The 20,682-nt window shown below is 49.6% G+C and overlaps 2 protein-coding genes across 2 annotated transcripts in view; both read left to right on the forward strand.

Moving 5' to 3' along the window:
• LOC133359832 (receptor-type tyrosine-protein phosphatase beta-like) overlaps nucleotides 1-20,682 on the forward strand; it is a 425,084-nt gene that overhangs the window by 335,830 nt on the left and 68,572 nt on the right. The gene's annotated exons all lie outside the window — the stretch shown is intronic.
• Nucleotides 17,098-20,682, forward strand: part of LOC133359886 (receptor-type tyrosine-protein phosphatase beta-like) — a 57,667-nt gene continuing 54,082 nt past the window's right edge. Inside the window, exons 1-2 of the mRNA XM_061578448.1 lie at nucleotides 17,098-17,271; nucleotides 19,063-19,167. Of these exons, the coding sequence (XP_061434432.1) occupies nucleotides 17,200-17,271; nucleotides 19,063-19,167 (177 nt within the window). The 5' untranslated portion in view covers nucleotides 17,098-17,199. The remainder of the gene's footprint in view (nucleotides 17,272-19,062; nucleotides 19,168-20,682) is intronic.

A 20,682-nucleotide genomic window follows, 5' to 3' on the forward strand; every position in this document is an offset into this window, starting at 1 on the left:
CTTGTATTCTGTTTCCCTGCTTCTCATTCTGCTGCTGTTTGGCTTTGTCATCGTGTTTTTTTTACTTTCGGCATGCAGGGAACGCATATATGTCTACCAGGAAGTGTGAAATGCAAAATAAACAAGAAATAAAAAAACAAATTTTGGAACATTGCATAGGTCAATACATTCCTGCCGATTTTTTAACAACCAAATGCAAGTTTGGGCAAGGTAGAAAAACAACAATAGTCCTAAACTACACTAAGACAACAACACACAGCAGTAGTCCCTCCATAACACTGCACAATAACATTGAACTATCGATACACGGGTAAGGATCAAAGTGTAGGGGTGTCAGGGGAAGGATTCCCACCAATAGATGGGTTAGTGGGAGGGGTGATCGAGGAGATATATGGAGAGAACGGGCGGGAAGAAGGGGCCTTTTGGCGGGAACGATATTGGGACGGCTGGGGGACAGGTGTGGATGGAAGGAAAGGAATAAAGGACGAGACCCCTGCAATCTGGTGTTGGCTCCTACTTTACATCTGGTGGCAGCGATGGGATCTCATGGCTACAAAGAAAAATCCCCGCGGGAAGGAGCCAAGGGAGGAGGAAGCAGGGGCCGGGGATCCTTCCCATCCCGGGCAACAAGGGGGCCTGCTATCAGAAGCAGCAGCAGGGGGCCCGGATCGCCTGGAGGACCCCATGGAGGACCGCATGGCCCGCGTGGAGAGGGCACTCCAGGAGCTCCTACAGAGGCTCCCTATGGGGGGCCCGCCAGCACCGGGACCCCCACCCCCACGCGTACTACGGGAGGAGAGGCCACGGGACCCGGAGGCCGACCAGCCGGCCGGGCAAGAGCCGCAACCAACCTCGTCACGCCAGCCGCCGCCGGTCCCGCCAAAACCCCCAGGGCTAAACACCCAACACAGAGAGCAGGTGGCCGGACGGCCGCGTCAGCTGGGGCCCGTCGACAAGTTCGTGGCTGAGGAAGAAGACTGGGAGGAGTTTGTCCGCCGATTCGAGGCTGCCTTCCACGCTCTCGAGTGGACAGACGAAGAGGCACTACGAGTGCTGCCATCCGTTCTGGGCAAGGAAGCACTCGCCTCTTACACCTCCCTTCCCTCGCACAGCAAGACCACGCTACAGGCGGCCTACGAGGCTTTGGGGGAGATCTATTGCCCGGCGGAAGGAGCCTTTAAACGGTTCCAGGATCGCCAGCGAGGGGCTAAAGAATCCCCTTTAGCCTACAGGGGTGCACTGCTCATGTTGGCGAGGAGAGCTTTCCCTCGCCTGGCTGAAGAAGCGCTCGAGGACCTCGTGGTCGAGCACCTCATCGCCTACGCTTGCCGCGCCGGCGTTGTAATGCCCGTGGTGACGCCGGGGGAACGCACCTCGCTGTGGGCTGCCCGGACCATCCAAGCCCACGAGCAGGTCATGGGCCGGGCACCACCCGTGGGCCCGGTGGCTGGCACGGCGGGGGGGAACAGCCGAGCCGTTGCCGCGGCGCTACTGGGTCCAGTGACACCAACCGCCGAACCTGCACCGTCGCCACAGGCTGCCTGTGGGGCAGCTGGGGACGGACCCCCGACGTCTGAGACGGAGCCATCGCTGCGGGAGGTGTACGCGGTGATCCGGGGACTGGCGGAGCAGAGGGACCATGGGCGCGACCAGCCGCCGCGTCGCTGGCAGCCGCCTCTACAACATCGCGCCGAGTCCCCCCGACGGAACGCCCCGTGGGTCTGCCACCGTTGTGGTCGAGAGGGGCATGTGGCGAGGGGGTGCCGCACGGAGCCGGAGGCCGCCAACGTCACCTGGAACCCGCCGGGGCCGAACGCCGACAGGATCCAGGCGAGTGACGCCGTCCCGCCCGGCCTCTCGGTCGGGCCGAGCAATTACAATTCCGACGCCGCGAACTTACCGGGAGTCTCCTCGGGGTGGGCGCCGTCGGTGTCGTTCCCCGGTCCCCATTGTCCGGGTCGGGGGAAGGGGATCGCGCCGGGGCCTGTGATTGCGTCGCGACCAGAAGTGGCGTCGCGACCCGGAGTGGCGTCGCGAACGGACGTGACGTTGCATCCGGAAGTGACGTCGCGGCCAAAAGTGGTGTCGCGGATCGCGCCGGGAATTGCGCCGGGGCCGTGGACCGCGTCGGGGATCGCGCCGAGGCCGGAGACCGCGTCGGGAGTCGCGCCGGGGCCGGAGACCGCGTCGGGAGTCGCGCCAAGGCCGGGAGGGACGTCGCGGGCGGAGGTGACGTCGCGGGCGGACGTGACGTCGCGGGCGGAGGTGACGTCGCGGGCGGACGTGACGTCGCGGGCGGAGGTGACGTCGCGGGCGGACGTGACGTCGCGGGCGGAGGTGACGTCGCGGGCGGAGGTGACGTCGCGGGCGGGCGTGGTTTCGCGGGCGGGCGTGACGTCGCGGGCGGGCGTGACGTCGCGGGCGGGCGTGACGTCGCGGGCGGGCGTGACGTCGCGGGGGGGCGTGGTTTCGCGGGCGGGCGTGACGTCGCGGGCGGGCGTGACGTCGCGGGCGGGCGTGACGTCGCGGGCGGGCGTGACGTCGCGGGCGGGCGTGGTTTCGCGGGTGGGCGTGACGTCGCCGGCGGGCGTGACGTCACCAGTTACCGGCGACGCCGGCGAGTTGCCAGGGGCAACGGCCCGGGGGCGGAGGCAGCCCACAAGATTGACATTGCGCCCTGGAGCAGTTCCACGGCCCGCCTCGCCACCGCTTTGCGGCAGAGCGAGACGGAACCAGGGGGACCACGCCCCCGTGACAAAGGGAAGGGAGGGGAGAAGGGAGGGGCTCACGGGAAGGCCCACCCCCCAGTCCCCACTGCCCCCTACAATGGGGGGGGGGCCCCCCACACCACAAGGGGGGCCCATCCTACGTCACCAAGGGGGGGCAATTTGCACCACATAGAGAGCCCAGCCCGCAACCCACGGGTAAGCCCACACTATGTAACAAGGGCGCGCTCACCCTGCTGCGACGCACTCCAAAGGGAGGAACCCCATCTTCAGTCCATTCACATCCATCCCCCATCATTTCACCATGCACCACAGGATAACGAGACGCCGCCTGGTCAGTGGCCGGACTCAGCCACACAATGGAGGAAGCTGGCAAGGCGGGTGGTAGCGGCCACGTCGGGAACCTCGGTCCTGGTCGGTGAAATCGCGGGAGTGTCGGCACGTATCTTGGTGGATACGGGGGCATCAGCCACGATCATATCGAGCACCATGCACGAGATGCTGCCGGATAAAATCCGACCTTTAGTCCCTGTCAAGACAACGTTCATTGCAGCAAATGGAGGCAGCATGGGCTTCCTGGGCCAGGTTGAAGCCCCGATACAGATTGGGCAGCTTTCGGTAGCAGGACCCATCCTTGTCTCCGCAACGTTGCCCGTACCCTGCCTGTTGGGGACGGACTTTCTGAGGCGGATGCCAATGAAAATCGATCTGGCCAATGGGCGGGTGGAAGTCCAGGGAACGCATCTCGATTTCCTAAAGGCGGAGGGGGCCAGCCGGGGTGTACCCTACGTGCAGGCTCTGGTCAGTAAGTCTGTCTCCATTCCCCCGGCAGCCCAGATGCTGGTTCCGCTGCAATATCGGTCCCCCCTCGTGACAGCCCGACCAGACTCACCCATCCTGGTGTCTCCGGCGTCAGCTGCCATGGATCGCCATGCGCTGGTGGGAGCCGAAACTATTGTACAGAGGAACCAGCATCTGTTCATTCAGGTGCTGAACACCTCCGATAGAACAGCGACGGTGCAGGAGGGAACAGTTCTGGCCCACGTTAGTCCCTTGTCACTAGGAGCCCCAGGGACAGAGCCCGAGCTGGTAGGCAGCATCAGCCAGTCCGAGGACAGAGGGGCCGAATCGTGGATGGACCAGCTGGCAGGGCCTGAGCCGGGATTGCCGCCCGACCAGAAACAGCAGCTGCACTCGTTATTGCAGGAGTTCTCGGACGTGTTCAGCCGGAGACCGTTCGACCTAGGGCGCACAAATCTGTCGCAGCACCACATCAACACGGGAGATGCCGCACCCCTGCGCCAAAACACATATAGAATGAGCCCAATGGAAAAAGGGCACATTCAACAAGCGGTGCAGGAGATGCTGCGGGCCGACATAATTTCTCCATCCTCGAGTCCCTGGGGGGCACCGGTGGTCCTAGTCAAGAAGTCAGATGGGTCACTGAGATTCTGTGTGGACTTCCGACGCCTAAATGCCGTCACGCTGGCCGACGCATATCCCCTACCACGTATTGACGACTCATTGGATGCACTGGCGGGAGCAAAATTTTTCAGTACGCTGGATTTATTGTCCGGGTTCTGGCAGGTCCCACTAGACGCGGACTCCCGGCCTAAAACAGCGTTCCGGACACCACAGGGCCTGTTCGAGTTCAACTGCCTGCCTATGGGCCTCCAGACTGCGCCGGCGACGTTCCAACGCATAATGGAGTTGGCCTTAGCAGGCCTCCAATGGGAAACGTGCCTCATCTACCTGGATGACATCATTGTCTTCAGCCGATCATTCGAGGAACACATTGACCGATTACGTCAGGTATTCCTGCGGTTCCGGAACGCGAACTTGAAGCTCAAGCCGTCGAAGTGCCACCTTATGCAGTCGTCGGTACGCTACTTGGGCCACGTCGTCAGTGAGTCTGGAGTGGCTACAGACCCGGAAAAGACGGCCTGCGTGAGGGCCTGGGCTGTTCCCACATCGGTTCCAGAGGTACGCCGGTTTGTGGGTTTCGTTTCTTATTACCGCCAGTTCGTACCCAACTTTGCAACCATTGCCAAGCCCTTGCACGTGTTGACGGCGAAGAACCAGAGGTTTTATTGGGGCCCTCTGGAGGAAGAGGCATTCCAGCAGCTGCGCTCACGTCTGACAGATGCACCACCATTGGCCTTTCCGGATTTTGGCCTTCCCTTTATCCTGGACACGGACGCCAGCGATGTGGGCATCGGCAGTGTTTTGTCGCAAGTCCAGCAGGGTTGGGAGGTGGTTATCGCCTATGGTAGTCGCGTGCTTTCATCAGCGGAGCAGCGCTACTGCGTCACACGTAGGGAACTCCTGGCGGTCGTTCACTTCGTGCAGCAATTTCGACCCTACCTGTATGGTCGCAAATTTACGGTCCGCACTGACCACGCGGCCTTGCAGTATTCGCTCCGCATCGACCAGCCTTCGGGCCAGCTGGCCAGATGGATGGAGCGCCTGCAGGAGTACAGGTACCAAGTAGTGCATCGCAAAGGGACCAGACATGCCAACGCAGACGCATTGTCCCGACTGGCGCCCCAGGGCCCTTGTGCATGCACCACAGGCGGGGCACGCTGCAAGGAGGCGAGGCCGGAGGGGACGGTCATCGCTCCCGTACGCACGGCGGAGGGCGCACAGGGTGAGGTCCAGCTGGCCGACCACGACCTGGGGCTGACCTTGGACGATTGGAGACGGCTACAGCTGGAGGAAGCCCCACTGCGAACACTACGCACCTCAGCAGAGGCAGGGGGGGAGGAGTACATCGTATGGGAGGATCTCCTCATGCGATGGGACCCGACAGGGCGCCGACGATGCCTGGTAGTTCCGGAGTCGCTGCGTCAACAATTGGTTATGGACGTACACGGCCGCCAGCTGCTGCACCTGGCGGGGCGGAAGACACTGTACACATTACAGAGTCGGTACTTTTGGCCAGGTATGACCGCTGACGTGCATCGATGGGTCGCTACCTGCGTCGAATGTGCGCGGCGAAAGCCGCCACCCCGGGTAAGCCGGGCGCCCCTACAGCCCATCACAGTGACCAGGGTCAACGAATTGGTTGCGTTGGACATCCTGGGACCACTGCCGGTCACGCCACGGGGAAATAAATACCTGTTGGTCGGAGTCGAGTACTGCACGAGGTGGCCGATGGCGTGGGCCCTCCCGGACCAAACGGCACAGACCATCGCCGATGCCTTCGTGATAAGGGGGCACCGGAGCGGTTGCTCACGGATCAGGGCAGGAATTTCTCCTCACAGCTATTGAAGGACGTCTGCTCTATCCTGGGCACTAAAAAGGTCCGAACATCTCCGTATCATCCCCAGACCGATGGGATGGTAGAGCGGCTTAACCGCACCATAGCGGCCATGCTGTCCCAAGTGGTGGACGAAAACCATTCCGACTGGGACCTCCATATTCCATCTGTCTTAGCGGCGTACAGGGTGGCCCCACACGCGGCGACGGGGTTCTCGCCGTTTTTCCTGATGTACAGACGGGATCCCGTTCCGCCTATTGAGGTGCAGCTGACGGACATTCCCGCAAGAGCCGACGCATGGCCGAAGGCACTAAAGACCTCCCTCATTTATTTGAGAGAGGCCCGCCAAGCAGCCGAGGCTGCATCGGCCACGAGCCAAGAGAGTAATGTACGGATACGGGAGAGGACAGTGACAGCCAAGCCCTTTAAAGTCGGGGACCAGGCATGGCTACACTGTCCTCAGGTGCCGGTTGGCCTCTCGCCAAAGCTGCACCGACCCTGGAACGGGCCGGTCGAGGCCATTAAAGCACTCCGACCGCAGTGCATCCAGGTCCAACTGGGTAAGCGACGATGGTTTGTACACCCCACCCGCCTTAAGCCATACATCTCTCTACCGTCATCTTCACCAACATCACCACCAACATCACTGCCAACATCATCATCATCCCTACCCAGGCCAAGGTCGCCGACCACCACGCGCCAACTGGCAGGGGGTTCGGTGCCCTGTGTTCCGTTGTCACCTACAGCACCCCATGTGAGGCCTGACGGAGCGGCAGCACGAGCGGGGGCCGGAGAGACAGCGGCGCCAGGCAAGGCGACACCGGCACCACCGAACCAGGGACCGCGACGAGAGGGCCTTCGAAGGAGGGGGCCGCCACGGTCATCTGCTGCCTGTGGATGTCCGGGCTGTTACGGGATGCTGGCTGGAGACCTGGGCAGGCCGCGCAATTGATTTCGTTGTGTTATGTTGCATTGTATGGTTGTGGGGGGGGGCAAGGGCTGTCGTCACTGTCAGTGGTGGGAGGCATGGGGAGATTTAAATGGTCCATGGGGGAGGCAGAACCGAGGACGGTTATTTTTTCTCCGGGGGGGGGGGGGGGGGGGGGTGATGTAGGGGTGTCAGGGGAAGGATTCCCACCAATAGATGGGTTAGTGGGAGGGGTGATCGAGGAGATATAAGGAGAGAACGGGCGGGAAGAAGGGGCCTTTTGGCGGGAACGATATTGGGACGGCTGGGGGACAGGTGTGGATGGAAGGAAAGGAATAAAGGACGAGACCCCTGCAATCTGGTGTCGGCTCCTACTTTACAAAAGTTACAAACCACATTTTAAAATGTGGTTGCATCCGGAACCAATATTCTCTGGGTCGGAGAGCGCTCACTGAGGAAAGTAATTATGCTGCCATCAAGAGGGAGCTCGAATGAAGGTGAGTGAAAGCAACTGGTGAGTTCTGGTTTTGAGAGGCACCGTGAATGGGTCTCTTCGATGGTCATTGGAAAAGGTTTATGGGTAAGAGCGGCGATATGGACAATGATTAATACGTATTCATACGCTTTCGCCACCAATGTTAACCATTAAGGTTTGTTTGAGGGGTTAAATGGCGTGAATATAAATGTGTGATGGAGAGTAAACCCCCATGTAAATGGTGTTGTGGGTTTACTCTCCAGCACACAACCGGTTGGTATTAAACTAGGAGCGAATTAACCTCTTTTGTTTACGTGAAAACCCCTCTAATTGGGTATGTCGGGTGGTGGTGGCGCTTTAGCGACACACATTTATCTTTACGCGAACTAACCTTAAAAAACCCATCAATTATGGTTATGGACAATAACCGGTTTGCCGTCATAGTGGTCTGTCATGCAGTGCGCAGCGTGGAGGAATTTGTAACATTTAGGGCACAATGAAAAACACAAGAATACGTTTTACCCTTTCTGGCAATTAAAACAGAAGGTATTAAAATGTGCATACACCAAACGCCTCTTGCAAGACATCAAATCTGCATGAACCACACGTAATTGTGCCCAAACATGCAAACACACATGCTCTGACAATAATATACGCATTAAATTTCGATTTGAAGCTTTCGTGACTGCAGGGATTCATCTTCTTGGATCTTTCGGTAAAGTCACGTAGAGGGGAAGTAATAAAATAATGAAAATAAAACATAATAAAATCAAATAATTCTCACGACGTTTCGGCTACAACGCAAGCACATACCAGTTAATGATATAATTGCTAGAGTAGATGTAGCTCTCAAGGGCCTGAGTCACATCGCTGCAGACATAGCACGATCTGAAATCTCTGCAACCCTCAAAAACGCTAAGATGCCAGCTAGTAACATCAGCAAAGATGAGCGTTTTGAATTAGCTCAATAAAAAAGAGGGATGACATTGTCATCCTCTCAGCCGACAAAGGCAATGCCACTGTCATCATGGACAAAACAGAATACAACACCAAAATCCAAGAACTACTCAACGATGGCAGCTATACAAAAATAAAAAGAGACCCCACCAACAGCCTCGTCTCCAAACCAACAAAATCATTTCTGCTTCAACCGCATTAATTGATCAGACCAAACAGTTCTCGTTGAAACCTTTTGCAGCCAGGCCACCAAGATTGTACGGCTTGCCAAAGATACATAAAGAAGATACACCTCTTCGTCCCATTGTCTCTACTATCAACTCCCCCACTTACAAACTGGCTCGTTTTTTGTCTGAAATCCTACGGCCTTTCACTGGAAAAACCACCTCTGCGGTACTAAACTCTACTGACCTGGTATCGACAATCAAGGGGATTTCCCTGTCCCCAGACGACCTGCTTGTCAGTTTTGATGTGGTTTCCTTGTTCACCAAGGTTCCTGTGCCTGACACCATCGCAATCATTGAAGACTTGGTTCATCAAGGACTGAATACTGGGGTACCCCCCTGGTGAGAAACTGCTTAACCAATACATACTTCACCTGGAATGGAACCTTCTACAAGCAAACTGAGGGCACCCCAATGGGCTCCCCCCTATCTCCGGTTGTAGCCAACATTTTTAGGGAGAAATTTGAGACTGACGCCATCCAGACTGCCACTCTACACCCGACCTTATGGAAGAGGTACGTAGATGACACTTTTGTCATCTGGCCACATGGCCGGCCTGCTCTAGACCAATTTCTCGACCAGATCAATTCCAAACACCCAGCCATCAGATTCACCATGGAAGTCGAAAAAGATGGCAAGCTACCCTTTTTGGATGTCCTAATTAAAAGGAGACCTGATGGTTCAATGAGCCATTCTGTCTACAGGAAAGCCACCCATACGGATGCCTATCTAAAACCGGATTCCCACCACCATCCATCCCAGAAGAACTCTCTCATCAAGACTCTATACCATAGAGCCCAATGCATCTCCGACCAGGAACACATTGCCAGTGAACTCAAACACGTACGCCAAGCTCTTAAGGCTAATGGTTACTCCGACTACACAATCCGCAAGGCCATCACTCCAACCGTCAAGAAGGATCCTGCTGAGGAGCCTTTCAAAACCATCACCTTACCCTACATTGCTGGGGTCACAAAAAAGATCTCCAAAATCCTGATTAAACACAAGATTCAGGTACGATTCAACACAGTACATAAAATCCGTGATCTGGTCCCGTTTGTAAAAGACGTGGTTCCAGACATACAGTACCCTGGCGTCTACAAACTAAGTTTCCTCTGTGGTAGCAGTTACATTGGAGAAACCAAACGACATGTCTCGGACCGCATCCGTGAACATAAAGCAGACCTGAAACACGGTAGGACAAACACCTCAGCCGTGGCAGATCACTGTTACAATTCAGTGGGCTCACATGACATTGACTTCTCCAAGACAGAGGTTCTCTGCAAGCCATCTGGCTACCATGAGAGATTCGTTCATGAGGCGATCCACATATACAAACACAGAGACAATTTCAACCGAGAAGATGGATTCTGGCTCAACAATCATTGGAAGGACGTAATAAACCACTTCGGATCTTAACTGATTGTTGTTCACGTTTATGGTGACTTTCAGACCGCAGTCCACTCACTGGCATTAACTGTGTATCTTGTGTTCTCCACAGGGAATGCATTATTTGCTCCGCTGCGGGTCTCCTGCCACCGCTCCCATTCACTTGTTTCATTGCTTCTGCATACTATTAACATGCCCTCCCTTTGTTAATGCTACCCCCCTGCCTTTGGTGCTGCTGATCCTGCATAATGCATGGGCATAATATGACTTTGAAACCCCCCCGCCCACCTCCTACGCATTTCCCATGAATATGCTAAATTCCTCTTGATATGCACATTCTTTTGTTAAGGCTCTCTTCTTCTTCAACCTCCAACTCAGCTTATATATAAGCTCCTAGCTTGGCAGTGTCTCATTCTTCACCTGAAGACGGCTGCTTGCGTTGTAGCCGAAACGTCGTGAGAATTATTTGATTTTATTATGTTTTATTTTTATTATTTTATTACTTCCCTTCTACGTGACTTTACCGAAAGAACCAAGAAGATTAATATACGCATTGTCTTTGAAACTGATGGGCCTACAGCAGAGACACCCTTCTTTATGGCCTTGATTCATGAGTGTTTGACCAGAGAACAATGGCAAAAGACGAATAGTACAAAGACAATGCAAGTAGCAAATTATTAAAAGCTTGGGTTGAGCAGTTATATATATGCAACCTTTTTCCAGTTTCAGAATGATGAAAAAAATATGAATAGGCTTACACAATGATTGTGTTAGGGAATGCATGTTTTTATAACGTGGATGCGATTCGGATATATCACGCGATCGAGCAAACAGAACTACGTCGCAGCGCTAGTAGGAACAAGCGGTCGTACGTACGACTGCCTCGGCGTAGAATCGCAAGAGGAACTGGGATGCTGCTGGATTCTTCTAGACATTACCCACCACGCGCCTCGGTCTTTGTTCGGACTGTGTTACGCACCTCATGCATTATCGCGGACTGTGCTTTACCCGCCTATATTATATATGATTTAGTAACACGATTCTTAAATAATGCTGTGTTCTTCAGAAACGCAACTACAATCGCGTTATAGGAGAACATAAACTGCTCTATTACCCTCTTGGCAAAGGGGGGGGGGGGTTCTCCAGAAGCTCCCTCTCTCAGAGGCCTGTTCTGCCAGCAGTCTGAGCGAGAAGTTGCCGGCCTGCGCCTTCGTCCTCTCGTAAGAGGACACAGATTGTAAAAGCTATTCAAATTGTGAACCGGTTAATTTGCGTTCCGTCGTCGCAAATACCCCCAAAAATGTCGCTAGACGAGTTAGACTCAAGCTTATACAAATCCTTCCGCCGATTTCTCATGTGGACTAATTTGCCTATACAGTATTGTGTATGTACGTATGTATGTGTGTGCGGTGGCGATTATCTGAACCGGACCTGGCCCTCACCTCGGTCGATTTAGCTTCACATGAATACCTGGTGTGGTGTGTAAACATCGTTACTGGGGAGACAAAGGCGGCCGGGCATCGTGCTGGCCACCCATCCCCTCGTGTGCCCTGCCGACTTTCATAGGTGCTATTCGCTAACAGCACTTGCCCCCTATAGTATGTTAAGGCTATACAGGAGATCTTCGTCTTGTGTATGGTATGGGGAGCGGTAGTGTAGCGGTTAGCGCGGTGACCTACGAACCCAGCGACCAGAGTTCGATTCCCACTCATCGGCAAACACCAGTGACGATTATCTTAACCGGTCCTGAGACTCTTCTAGGTCGATTCAGCCATAAATGAGTACCTGATGTGATCTGTAAAATCATCGTCATTGGTGAGACAAAGGCGGTTGCGATCATCATAGGTGCTCTCTGACACCACGTGCCCAAACAAGTTGTTAAAGGCTATACGAAGGATCTTTATCTTTGTGTATGGAGGGGAGTGGTGTCGTAGCGTTTAGCGCTTTGCGCTTCGCATCGCACGTAGCCGGCCATGCTAATCGGAGGTGCGAGGGGGGGGACTACAACCCGAACAAACAAAAGCAGTTCTAAAGACATTTTTTATTCTTATAGCTCATGGCTCTCGTAAAGGCGTTACGTTTGACAGACGAGTGTCGTCTTCAGTTAGGGCGTAGTTTGCTACAGCGAGTGGATTTACCCACTGCCCATCATTCCCTTCCTCTACCTTCTTCTCGCCACTCCACTCCTTCCCACCACTGTCGCCCTTTCGTGACCCCGTATGCCTTCCTGTTACGGTCACCCATTGATCGGCCCTTGCACACTGCCCCTTGCCATCATTATTACTCGACTTTGGTGCAGTGCATTAAACAAATGGTTAAAGCTGAGGGTTTAAGCACCCTGCAGAGTTTAAATGTGCTACAATGTAAATTCAACTTATTCTTGGTTCTTTCGTTAAAGTCACGTAAATAGAACAATAAAAATCTAAAATTAAAAAATTTAATTAAAATAATTAAATACAATTTCTCTCCGCCTGATGAAGACAGCTTGTGTTGCGATCGAAACGTCGTGGGTTTTTTTGCTTTTATTGTTTTCAATTTTTTTATAATTTAATTTTATTATTTTTATTTAAAATTTAGATTTTTTTTCTATTTACGTGACTTTACCGAAAGAACCAAGAATATGAATTCCTGCAATCACGAAGGTTTAAAATCTAAATTAATGTTTAACTTATTTCGCACCATACGTGACCAACTGCGCTCACGTTTAATAATAAATGAAGATTAGTAACTGCGAGCAAATTTTTTGGAAAATTTTGAACTTGAAACCGAGCACTGCTCTTTTTTAACGTGAACCGTGAGGCAGCAAGCAGCACCATTCTACCATTTGTATCCGACAAAGACATGATGGACCTTATTGAGACAATGCCTACATCTATTACATTCATGTAGAGGCAGAAGCAACATTTTCAGATGTTGACTTTTTTTCGCTTTATTAGTCTCGAGTCCATGCTCCTTTTATTGTATGCGTAACATTTTTGTTGGAGAATTAATCTGAGTTGAGATGATTTAGAAATTCGTTAAGTGTATCTTTGCCGCGTGGCCAGACCACCAATGTGTCATCCACATATCTAAACCAAGCAGAGGGTTTTAGTGTGCTTGAAGCTATTGCTTTTATTTCAAAATTTTCCATGTACAAATTCGCTATCACAGGAGATAGAGGAGAGCCCATTGCTGCTCCTACCTTTTGCTTATAGAAATCATCTTTCCACAATAAATATGTATTTTTTAAACAGTGTTCAGCTAGTCAAAGGATATATTTGGCTAAACCTGTGTTTGTTACTAGAGTTTCAAGTAATTTAATTGGCTCATTGACTGGAACCTTCGTGAATAGAGAAGTCACATCAAAACTTGAGAATATCATTTGGGTCAAGCTTAATATCTTTAATTATGTTTACGAGATGTTCAGATTGTTTTTTATGAAGGGGTCCAACTGATGTAGGGCTGTATTTGTTTCGTTACGTATTGTGCTAGGTTGTATGTGGCAGAGCCTATTGTACTAAATATGGGTCTTAATAGCACATCAGGTTTGTGAATCTTTGGTAGCCCATAAAGGTCTTCGTGGTTTTGAGGCTCTTGGTTTGATCAGGTATTGCTTTTCCTTGGGAATTGATGACTTGGCAATGATTGCCGTTGTTTTACGTTCCAATGTGTTGTTGGTTTGGTCTCGTTTAATTTGAAGGTAGGTACCTTCATTGAGTAAATCTTTAGATTTAATTATTATAATCCTCACGGAACATCACAACAGTTGATCGGCCCTTTTATCTGCCAACAAAACTGACAAAAAAAATGTTCATCTTTTCCTACTGGCAAAGGAGGTTCCAATGGTGTAAATGCTTACCGAGCTCTCATACGCTGATGGTGCATTGTCTTTGAGTTGTGCACCTTTTGGCGTCATCTTGTTCAACACCATGTGAGACTAGGCTCTAAGAAAAGCTGTCTCAGGTGTAGACCAATCAATTTTAAGGACAGTGCATACATTATCAGCGTTGTGTTTTTTGTTTGCATTCTGGCCGCATGTATTGTGGTCAATGCAAACACGACTCCTAGTAAAAAAGGTGTCCGTTTTGTTGCCAGATAAAAGGGTAAAAAACCAATTCGCATATTTTGCTACTGGCGTGCTGTACTAGTAACGAATTTGCATGTTATGTTTACGTGACAAACCTTACTAATTGGCTGTGTAGGGTGGTGGCTGGTTTAACGACAACAAGTGCTTTGATTCGGCAGCAATTTAACCCATTATCTATTAATAATACACAATCGTGCCCAACTTGACTTGTCAAGGAGCATACACCATCCAGCAGTAACGGCTTTTGACTAGCCATTGAACAAAAGCATTCACCGAAGTGTCAGACCAGAGAACGCCAAAAGGTGCACAATACAAAGGCAATGCAAGTTTCAAAATATTGTTCGTCCTTTGGCGTTCTCTGGTCTGACACTGAGACTAGGCCATAAAATACTATGGTGTAGGCCAATCAGTTTCAAAGACAATGCACATATTATCAGAGTTTGTTTGTTTGTATGTTCAGCACAAGTACGTGTGGTTAATGCAGACATTATTTCCTGCATAAGGTATGCTCTATGTCGTGTTTTCAAATCTTAACACCTCACAAAATGGTAAAACTGATTCTTAATTTTAATTCTTTTGTAGGGTATTCTGTATGTGGCAAGGGTTATAGTGGGGTCAATGGAGATGGGTGGAAACAGGTGAGAGAAAGGTTCGAGAAGAGAAGTAGAAGACAATAGAGAATGCTGGAAGAATCTACCGCGGGGGGGGGGGGGGGGGGGGGGAGTGCTGGAAGTTACCAGGGTATGGCCGAACAGATAAATAAGGGGGAGCGAGGCCCACGATCGAGTCGCTGCCTCAGAGACTGTTGGAGATCGGCATCGTGGTAACCATCGAGCCGACTGTTCGAGATGAATCTAGTGGAAACCACCAGGGCTGCAGATAGTGATAGCCTTGTGAAACGTGTTGTTTCGTTTAAGTATTATCAGGAACTAGGGCATTTAAGAGGCATTACATATGTTTTGGCAGACGTTTGTATGTTAAATGTTAGTCGATACAAGCTGCTGTTAACATAATTTAGATTTGAGCGGATTCCATGCTGCGGGACTGGGCTGTGGTGTTGTGGAGAGTGTATATGATCATTATTGCAACTACGCAAATGCCCTTTTAAGAGCACTTTGATATTAAGTTTTGCCATTCCACAAATCTCTGGTGCTCAACTGTTGTGGAGTTGCCCACTTTTCCGGAGGACAACACGACACGTAGTATATACCTACTTATATCCGAATTTTTTTTTATTGGCTATGTAGCCGACCTATTTTCCTCGTTAAAGATTCACAGTAGAGGAACAGGGTGGACCGGCTACACATGCCACAGGTGGGGCAACGACAAGGCTACCATCTCCAATGAACAAACATGCATCATGATGTTTTATCAATGTATGGGGGGAGGGGGCTTGTCTCTAATTTACGTTTATTTTGTGTTTGCAGTCTGTTCTCCTGTAACACGTGTTTTCGGAACGCAAATTGAATATAACACTATTAATGTATTTGGGAAGACACATTTTTATTCCGTGGATGCACATTGGATATACAGGGACTCTACTTACGAACAAGTTTGGTTCCAGAGGTCTGTTCGTCAGTCTATTTGTTCTTAAGCCCAACTTTACCCCTGTCAATTCCAAACATGTTGCAAGGCATGTGTACTAAACACGGATTGTCTTAAAAAGTTGTATAATCTCCTGTAGATGGAGATGCCACTGATTGATTTGAAGCTTTCGTGACTGCAGCAGTTCCACTGCTGGATTATTTTTTCCGCCTGAGGACGACTGTTTGTGTTGCGATCGAAACGTCGTGATATTTTATTTTTTATATTCTTGGTTCTTTCGGTGACTTTACCGAAAAGAACCAAGAATATGAATCCCTGCAGTCACGAAAACTTTAAATTAAAAAAAATGTTTGTTTCATTTTATTTTTCTACCTACGTGACTTTACCGAAAGAACCAAAGAGTATGCCCCTGATTCTTCATGTTCTGTAGGTGTAGATGCTAATTCCCTTTGGTGCTCGTATTTCCTCTCTACTCTCTTGAACAATTTACCAAGAGATGTCTGCACAGTCACTCTTCTTCTCTTCATAAATCAACTTGTAACAGGCAATAGTATCGTGAATAGCTGCCAACACCTTAGTAAACATTTCAGTGTTTGGGTTCTGAGATTCAAAACTAACCAGTGCTTGATATCAAACAACCACCGCCATTTGTGCTTGTTGAACTTACGACTCTCGGTCCAAACGGGCAACTGGACAGAATAACAGGTTGGTTCGTATCTCTGAAAGTTCATAAGTCGAACGTTCGTAACTAGAGGAGTCCCTTGATTGCGATTTGAGCGAATGGAACGATATCGCGCGAGTGTCGTAAAGCTGCCTCGGCTTAGAATCACAAAAAGGTATTCGAGTGCTGCTGGATGATTCTCGATGCTACCCACGTGCCGTAGTCTTTGTTAAGCCTGAGTACACATCTCACGTGTTATCGAGGACTGCTTTACCCGATATTATATATTTAAAATAACGCGATGTTTCCATAACGTGGTATTCAGTAATGCAACTACTCCAGCATTATAGGAGAACATAATGTATGTATGTTTAACTTTTTTGGCACTGTACGTAGCCAACCATGGTAATCGGAGGTGCGGGGGAAGGACAACAAACTAAACGAACAAACAGTTTTGTACAAAGGTAATCAAGGTTGTTATTTCATTTAGAGGATCAATATCACGAATATTACCCAGTTGGAAATCAGCAGTGTTCCTTCTATGGCGAAAAATCATCAACTCAGGATTTATACACTGCTGTAAGAAGGCCTTCCAGAGCCGTCTATATATCAGTCTTGAGTTCTAACAATCCATTTATCACCTGCACATGAGCTCATTTAATTGCTCAGCCTCTAAGGCGGATGTCCTAATGGAGGTCTTCTTTGCCGGCAACTTCATTGTTAGTCTGGAGAACTGGCCACGTTGCATTATAACGATGACGTACCCTGCGCATGTGAATATTAAAACTTCCTCAATGCTCTCCAATTAAGTGCAAGTCTTAACCCCCCACCTCAAAACTTCAACAATGCCAGAGGTGCTTTGACAGCCGTCATAACTGAACTAATGCTGGCCTACCCCAGTTGAGTATTTTTTTTGCCTGAAGGCACTTTTCGGCATTCTTCTTTCCGTAAAGAGGATAAAGCTACCTCATGATCAACCTCAGACCCACTTATAGCCAAGTTCTCAATGTGGTGTCCAACACAAGTGAGGAGGTCGGAGAGGTGAGCATGCACTGGTGCAGTATTACAATTTCATGTTTAGTTCAAAATGCAATGTGCTAACGTAGATATTTGTAGTTATGCAGCTTATGTAGTTATTCGTAGTTATAAATAGCACTATGTAGATTTAACTAAACATTTGTGCCGTGTCTACCACTTTTAACTCGTCTATAAGAGCACCATAATGCACCTGCCCGAGAAACGCTTCCATATACAGCCAAGTGTAATTCTGTTTCGTAGAGTGTCAAGTATCATTTTATTTAGCTTGCTAAATATTACATATACTCCCAACTATTAACATTTACACCAACAAAATAAGATAAAACTTGGCGCATTGTGCGAAACATCTTAACATTACATGAAGGTTTAAAGCTTTCGTGACTGCAGGGATTCATCTTCTTGGTTCTTTCGGTAAAGTCACGTAGAAGGGAAGTAATAAAATAATAAAAATAAAACATAATAAAACAATTCTCACGACGTTTCGGCCACAACGCAAGCAGCCGTCCTCAGGTGAAAACCAGGTCCGTCGAGGCGACAGAGTCTGAATGAAACAGCACACGGGCTTAGAGCATATATATAAGCTGGGCGCATTGACAAAGGAATTTGCATATCAACAGGAATTTAGCATATTTATGGGAAATGCAGGAATGTAATTAGTACTGCATATGCATGTGCATTATGCAGGATTAACAGCATCAAAGGGAGCTGCAGTTACTGCTGCTGCAGCAGCAGCAGCAACTGCTGCAGCAGCAGTAACTGCAGCTCCCTTTGATGCTGTTAATCCTGCATAATGCACATGCATATGCAGTACTAATTACATTCCTGCATTTCCCATAAATATGCTAAATTCCTGTTGATATGCAAATTCCTTTGTCAATGCGCCCAGCTTATATATATGCTCTAAGCCCGTGTGCTGTTTCATTCAGACTCTGTCGCCTCGACGGACCTGGTTTTCACCTGAGGACGGCTGCTTGCGTTGTGGCCGAAACGTCGTGAGAATTGTTTTATTATGTTTTATTTTTATTATTTTATTACTTCCCTTCTACGTGACTTTACCGAAAGAACCAAGAAGATTACATGAAGGTTTAAAAACACGCTTTGTAAAGTTGTACGTTTTATAAACATTTTGAATATGCATAGCTTAAAAATTGTAAGTTAATTACTTTCATAAAAAATACCAAGTCAATCTTTTGATCTAAGTTCCAGAAATCAACCATACCAATCCACGTTTATCACTGTTTTCCAAGGTTAATTGTCCCAACTTTAGATGGTTGCTGGTGACGACTTAAAATCAAGACCTATCTTCTTGAATTGTAGATTATATATATACATACACACACAAACACGATGAAGGCAATATCAAGTATTCTCGTACATTGTAAAAAAAACTAGCTTACAAAAAATTGTCTCGATCAAATAACTGCACTCGCACTGTTTATTTGAATTTTTTTCATGTTGTTTCACCTTATTGAAGTCTTGAATTGAACGTATTCACCTGGATCGAGCTATAAGGACAAAACACTCCACAGCTCATCGTCATTCTGTTATCCAATTAGCAGGGTTGGTTGCGTACGGTGCAAACGAAGTTCACATACAAAATACACTACAGACCACATTTATGCACAACACTACATTATACATTACACCACTACTACAATGAGAACCAATTTCTTTAGGAACTGCTGGTTGCTGTGTTTAGTTTGTCCTTCCCCCGAACCTCCGATTAGTGTGGTTGGCTATTGTACTGTCTGAAAGAAGTTCAACATGCATACTTGTGTCCTTTCTCACTTCCAGCAAAAGTTGTCCCAAAACCGTTTGGACATGGGCCGCGTGGTGCCAACTTCCCGGCTTTTGTCCGGATCAACGCAGCTGCTACTGACGGTGCTGATGCTGGCCACGGTAAACTGAACAAGGGTCACAACGTCCCAAGGCTTGAATAGTCTGAGACTCATTTGTTTGGAGGTTTGTTTGAGTGACTGATAGGGACGCTGCCGCTATGTAAATGGTTAGCCTACTGGGATTGCAATTCACACCTCGAAGAATTGATCTCCTGGCGCTGGCAATTTTAACACCGACCGTTTCTTGCATGATGGTAGCCCATATGAGCGCTCATTCAGGCTCAATTCTGCTTTGCTACCCAGATACACTACTGTCCCATCCGGTCCTCCATGCTCCCAGTCTCTACCGTCTCTTCCTGTACCACCCTTGCCACCCTGCATGCAGTCTCGCTCTTTCCTTCTCCCTTCTCTCTCTCTCTCCTCCACTGAAACCAACTCCTACTGCAGTACACGTACCATCATCTTCACGAACCGGCTTCTGTTCTTCCCTTAAAACAACCCCCATCTCTTCGCCGCTATTCCATCTTGCTACTGCTAATCCATGCCCCAGCTTACAACCAGGCCTACACAACCCTTATCACTACCCCAACCCACTATAACTACCCTAACACTACCGCTATTACTACCCCTTACCCCTAGCACTACCTAGCCCTATCACTATCCCTACATTATCCCTTCTGTTGTATTTGGAGGTTCACACAATATGCATAATTTATTTTAATAGATTATCGCAAGCTCGTGTCTCGGGGTTCTCTTGCATAAATAAGACCTTCTCCACTGGTTACCTGGTTCATACATCTGTAGTGTACTAATTCACACACACTAGTAGGAGGTACTCTTTTATTCCGGCCTTTACAGCTTTAGGGGATAACCACACACCGGGTCGGGACAGCCAACATGCTTCCAGACCCACAACTCGAAGAGGGTGAAGATCACAACGACGATGGCACGACTAGTTCCACTCCAGATCACAGCAACCCTGATTGAGTCGGAGCCCGCCTTATAACCTGAACAGTGTGCCCAGGCTCCGCCCTCGGCCCTGCACCCCTCTGGATCCCCAGAGGGCTCCGTTTCTTGCCCACAGGTGCAACTGGTAGAACGGGCTGTTACCCCTAATTCTATTGTCTACCGATCTCCCAGCGGCACACGCTACAGTGACTCATTCCACGTCACTACATCACCCCCTCCGCCAAACGAAAAAAACAGCTGTCCGCTGACCTCCAAACGTCCCGTAGCAGGACGACGAACACTGCAATATCCACGCAACATTCGAATTCTCCCGTACATAAAAAAACGTGGAGAATTCGGTAGAGGCAAGAGGGGCCATGCTATAGCCACAAGAACTCCTGGAACGTGTAGGTCCCAATTGGACTGTGCCTCGTTGACACAATATGGACGTACAGTAAGTGTCCTATGTAAACTCTCTACCATCCCGTCTATCTGGGGATGTTAGGGCGAGGTTCGAATTTTCTTCATACCCAACAAATGACATACCTCTTGCAACAATTTTGAAAAAAAATTTCGGCCCTGGTCCATGAGGAGTCGTTCCGGGGCACCCTTATCCAATACATAATCA

The sequence above is a fragment of the Lethenteron reissneri genome, chromosome 66 (genome assembly GCF_015708825.2).
Source record: "Lethenteron reissneri isolate LAM-NWPU_2019-01 chromosome 66, ASM1570882v1, whole genome shotgun sequence".
Lineage (NCBI taxonomy): Eukaryota > Metazoa > Chordata > Hyperoartia > Petromyzontiformes > Petromyzontidae > Lethenteron > Lethenteron reissneri.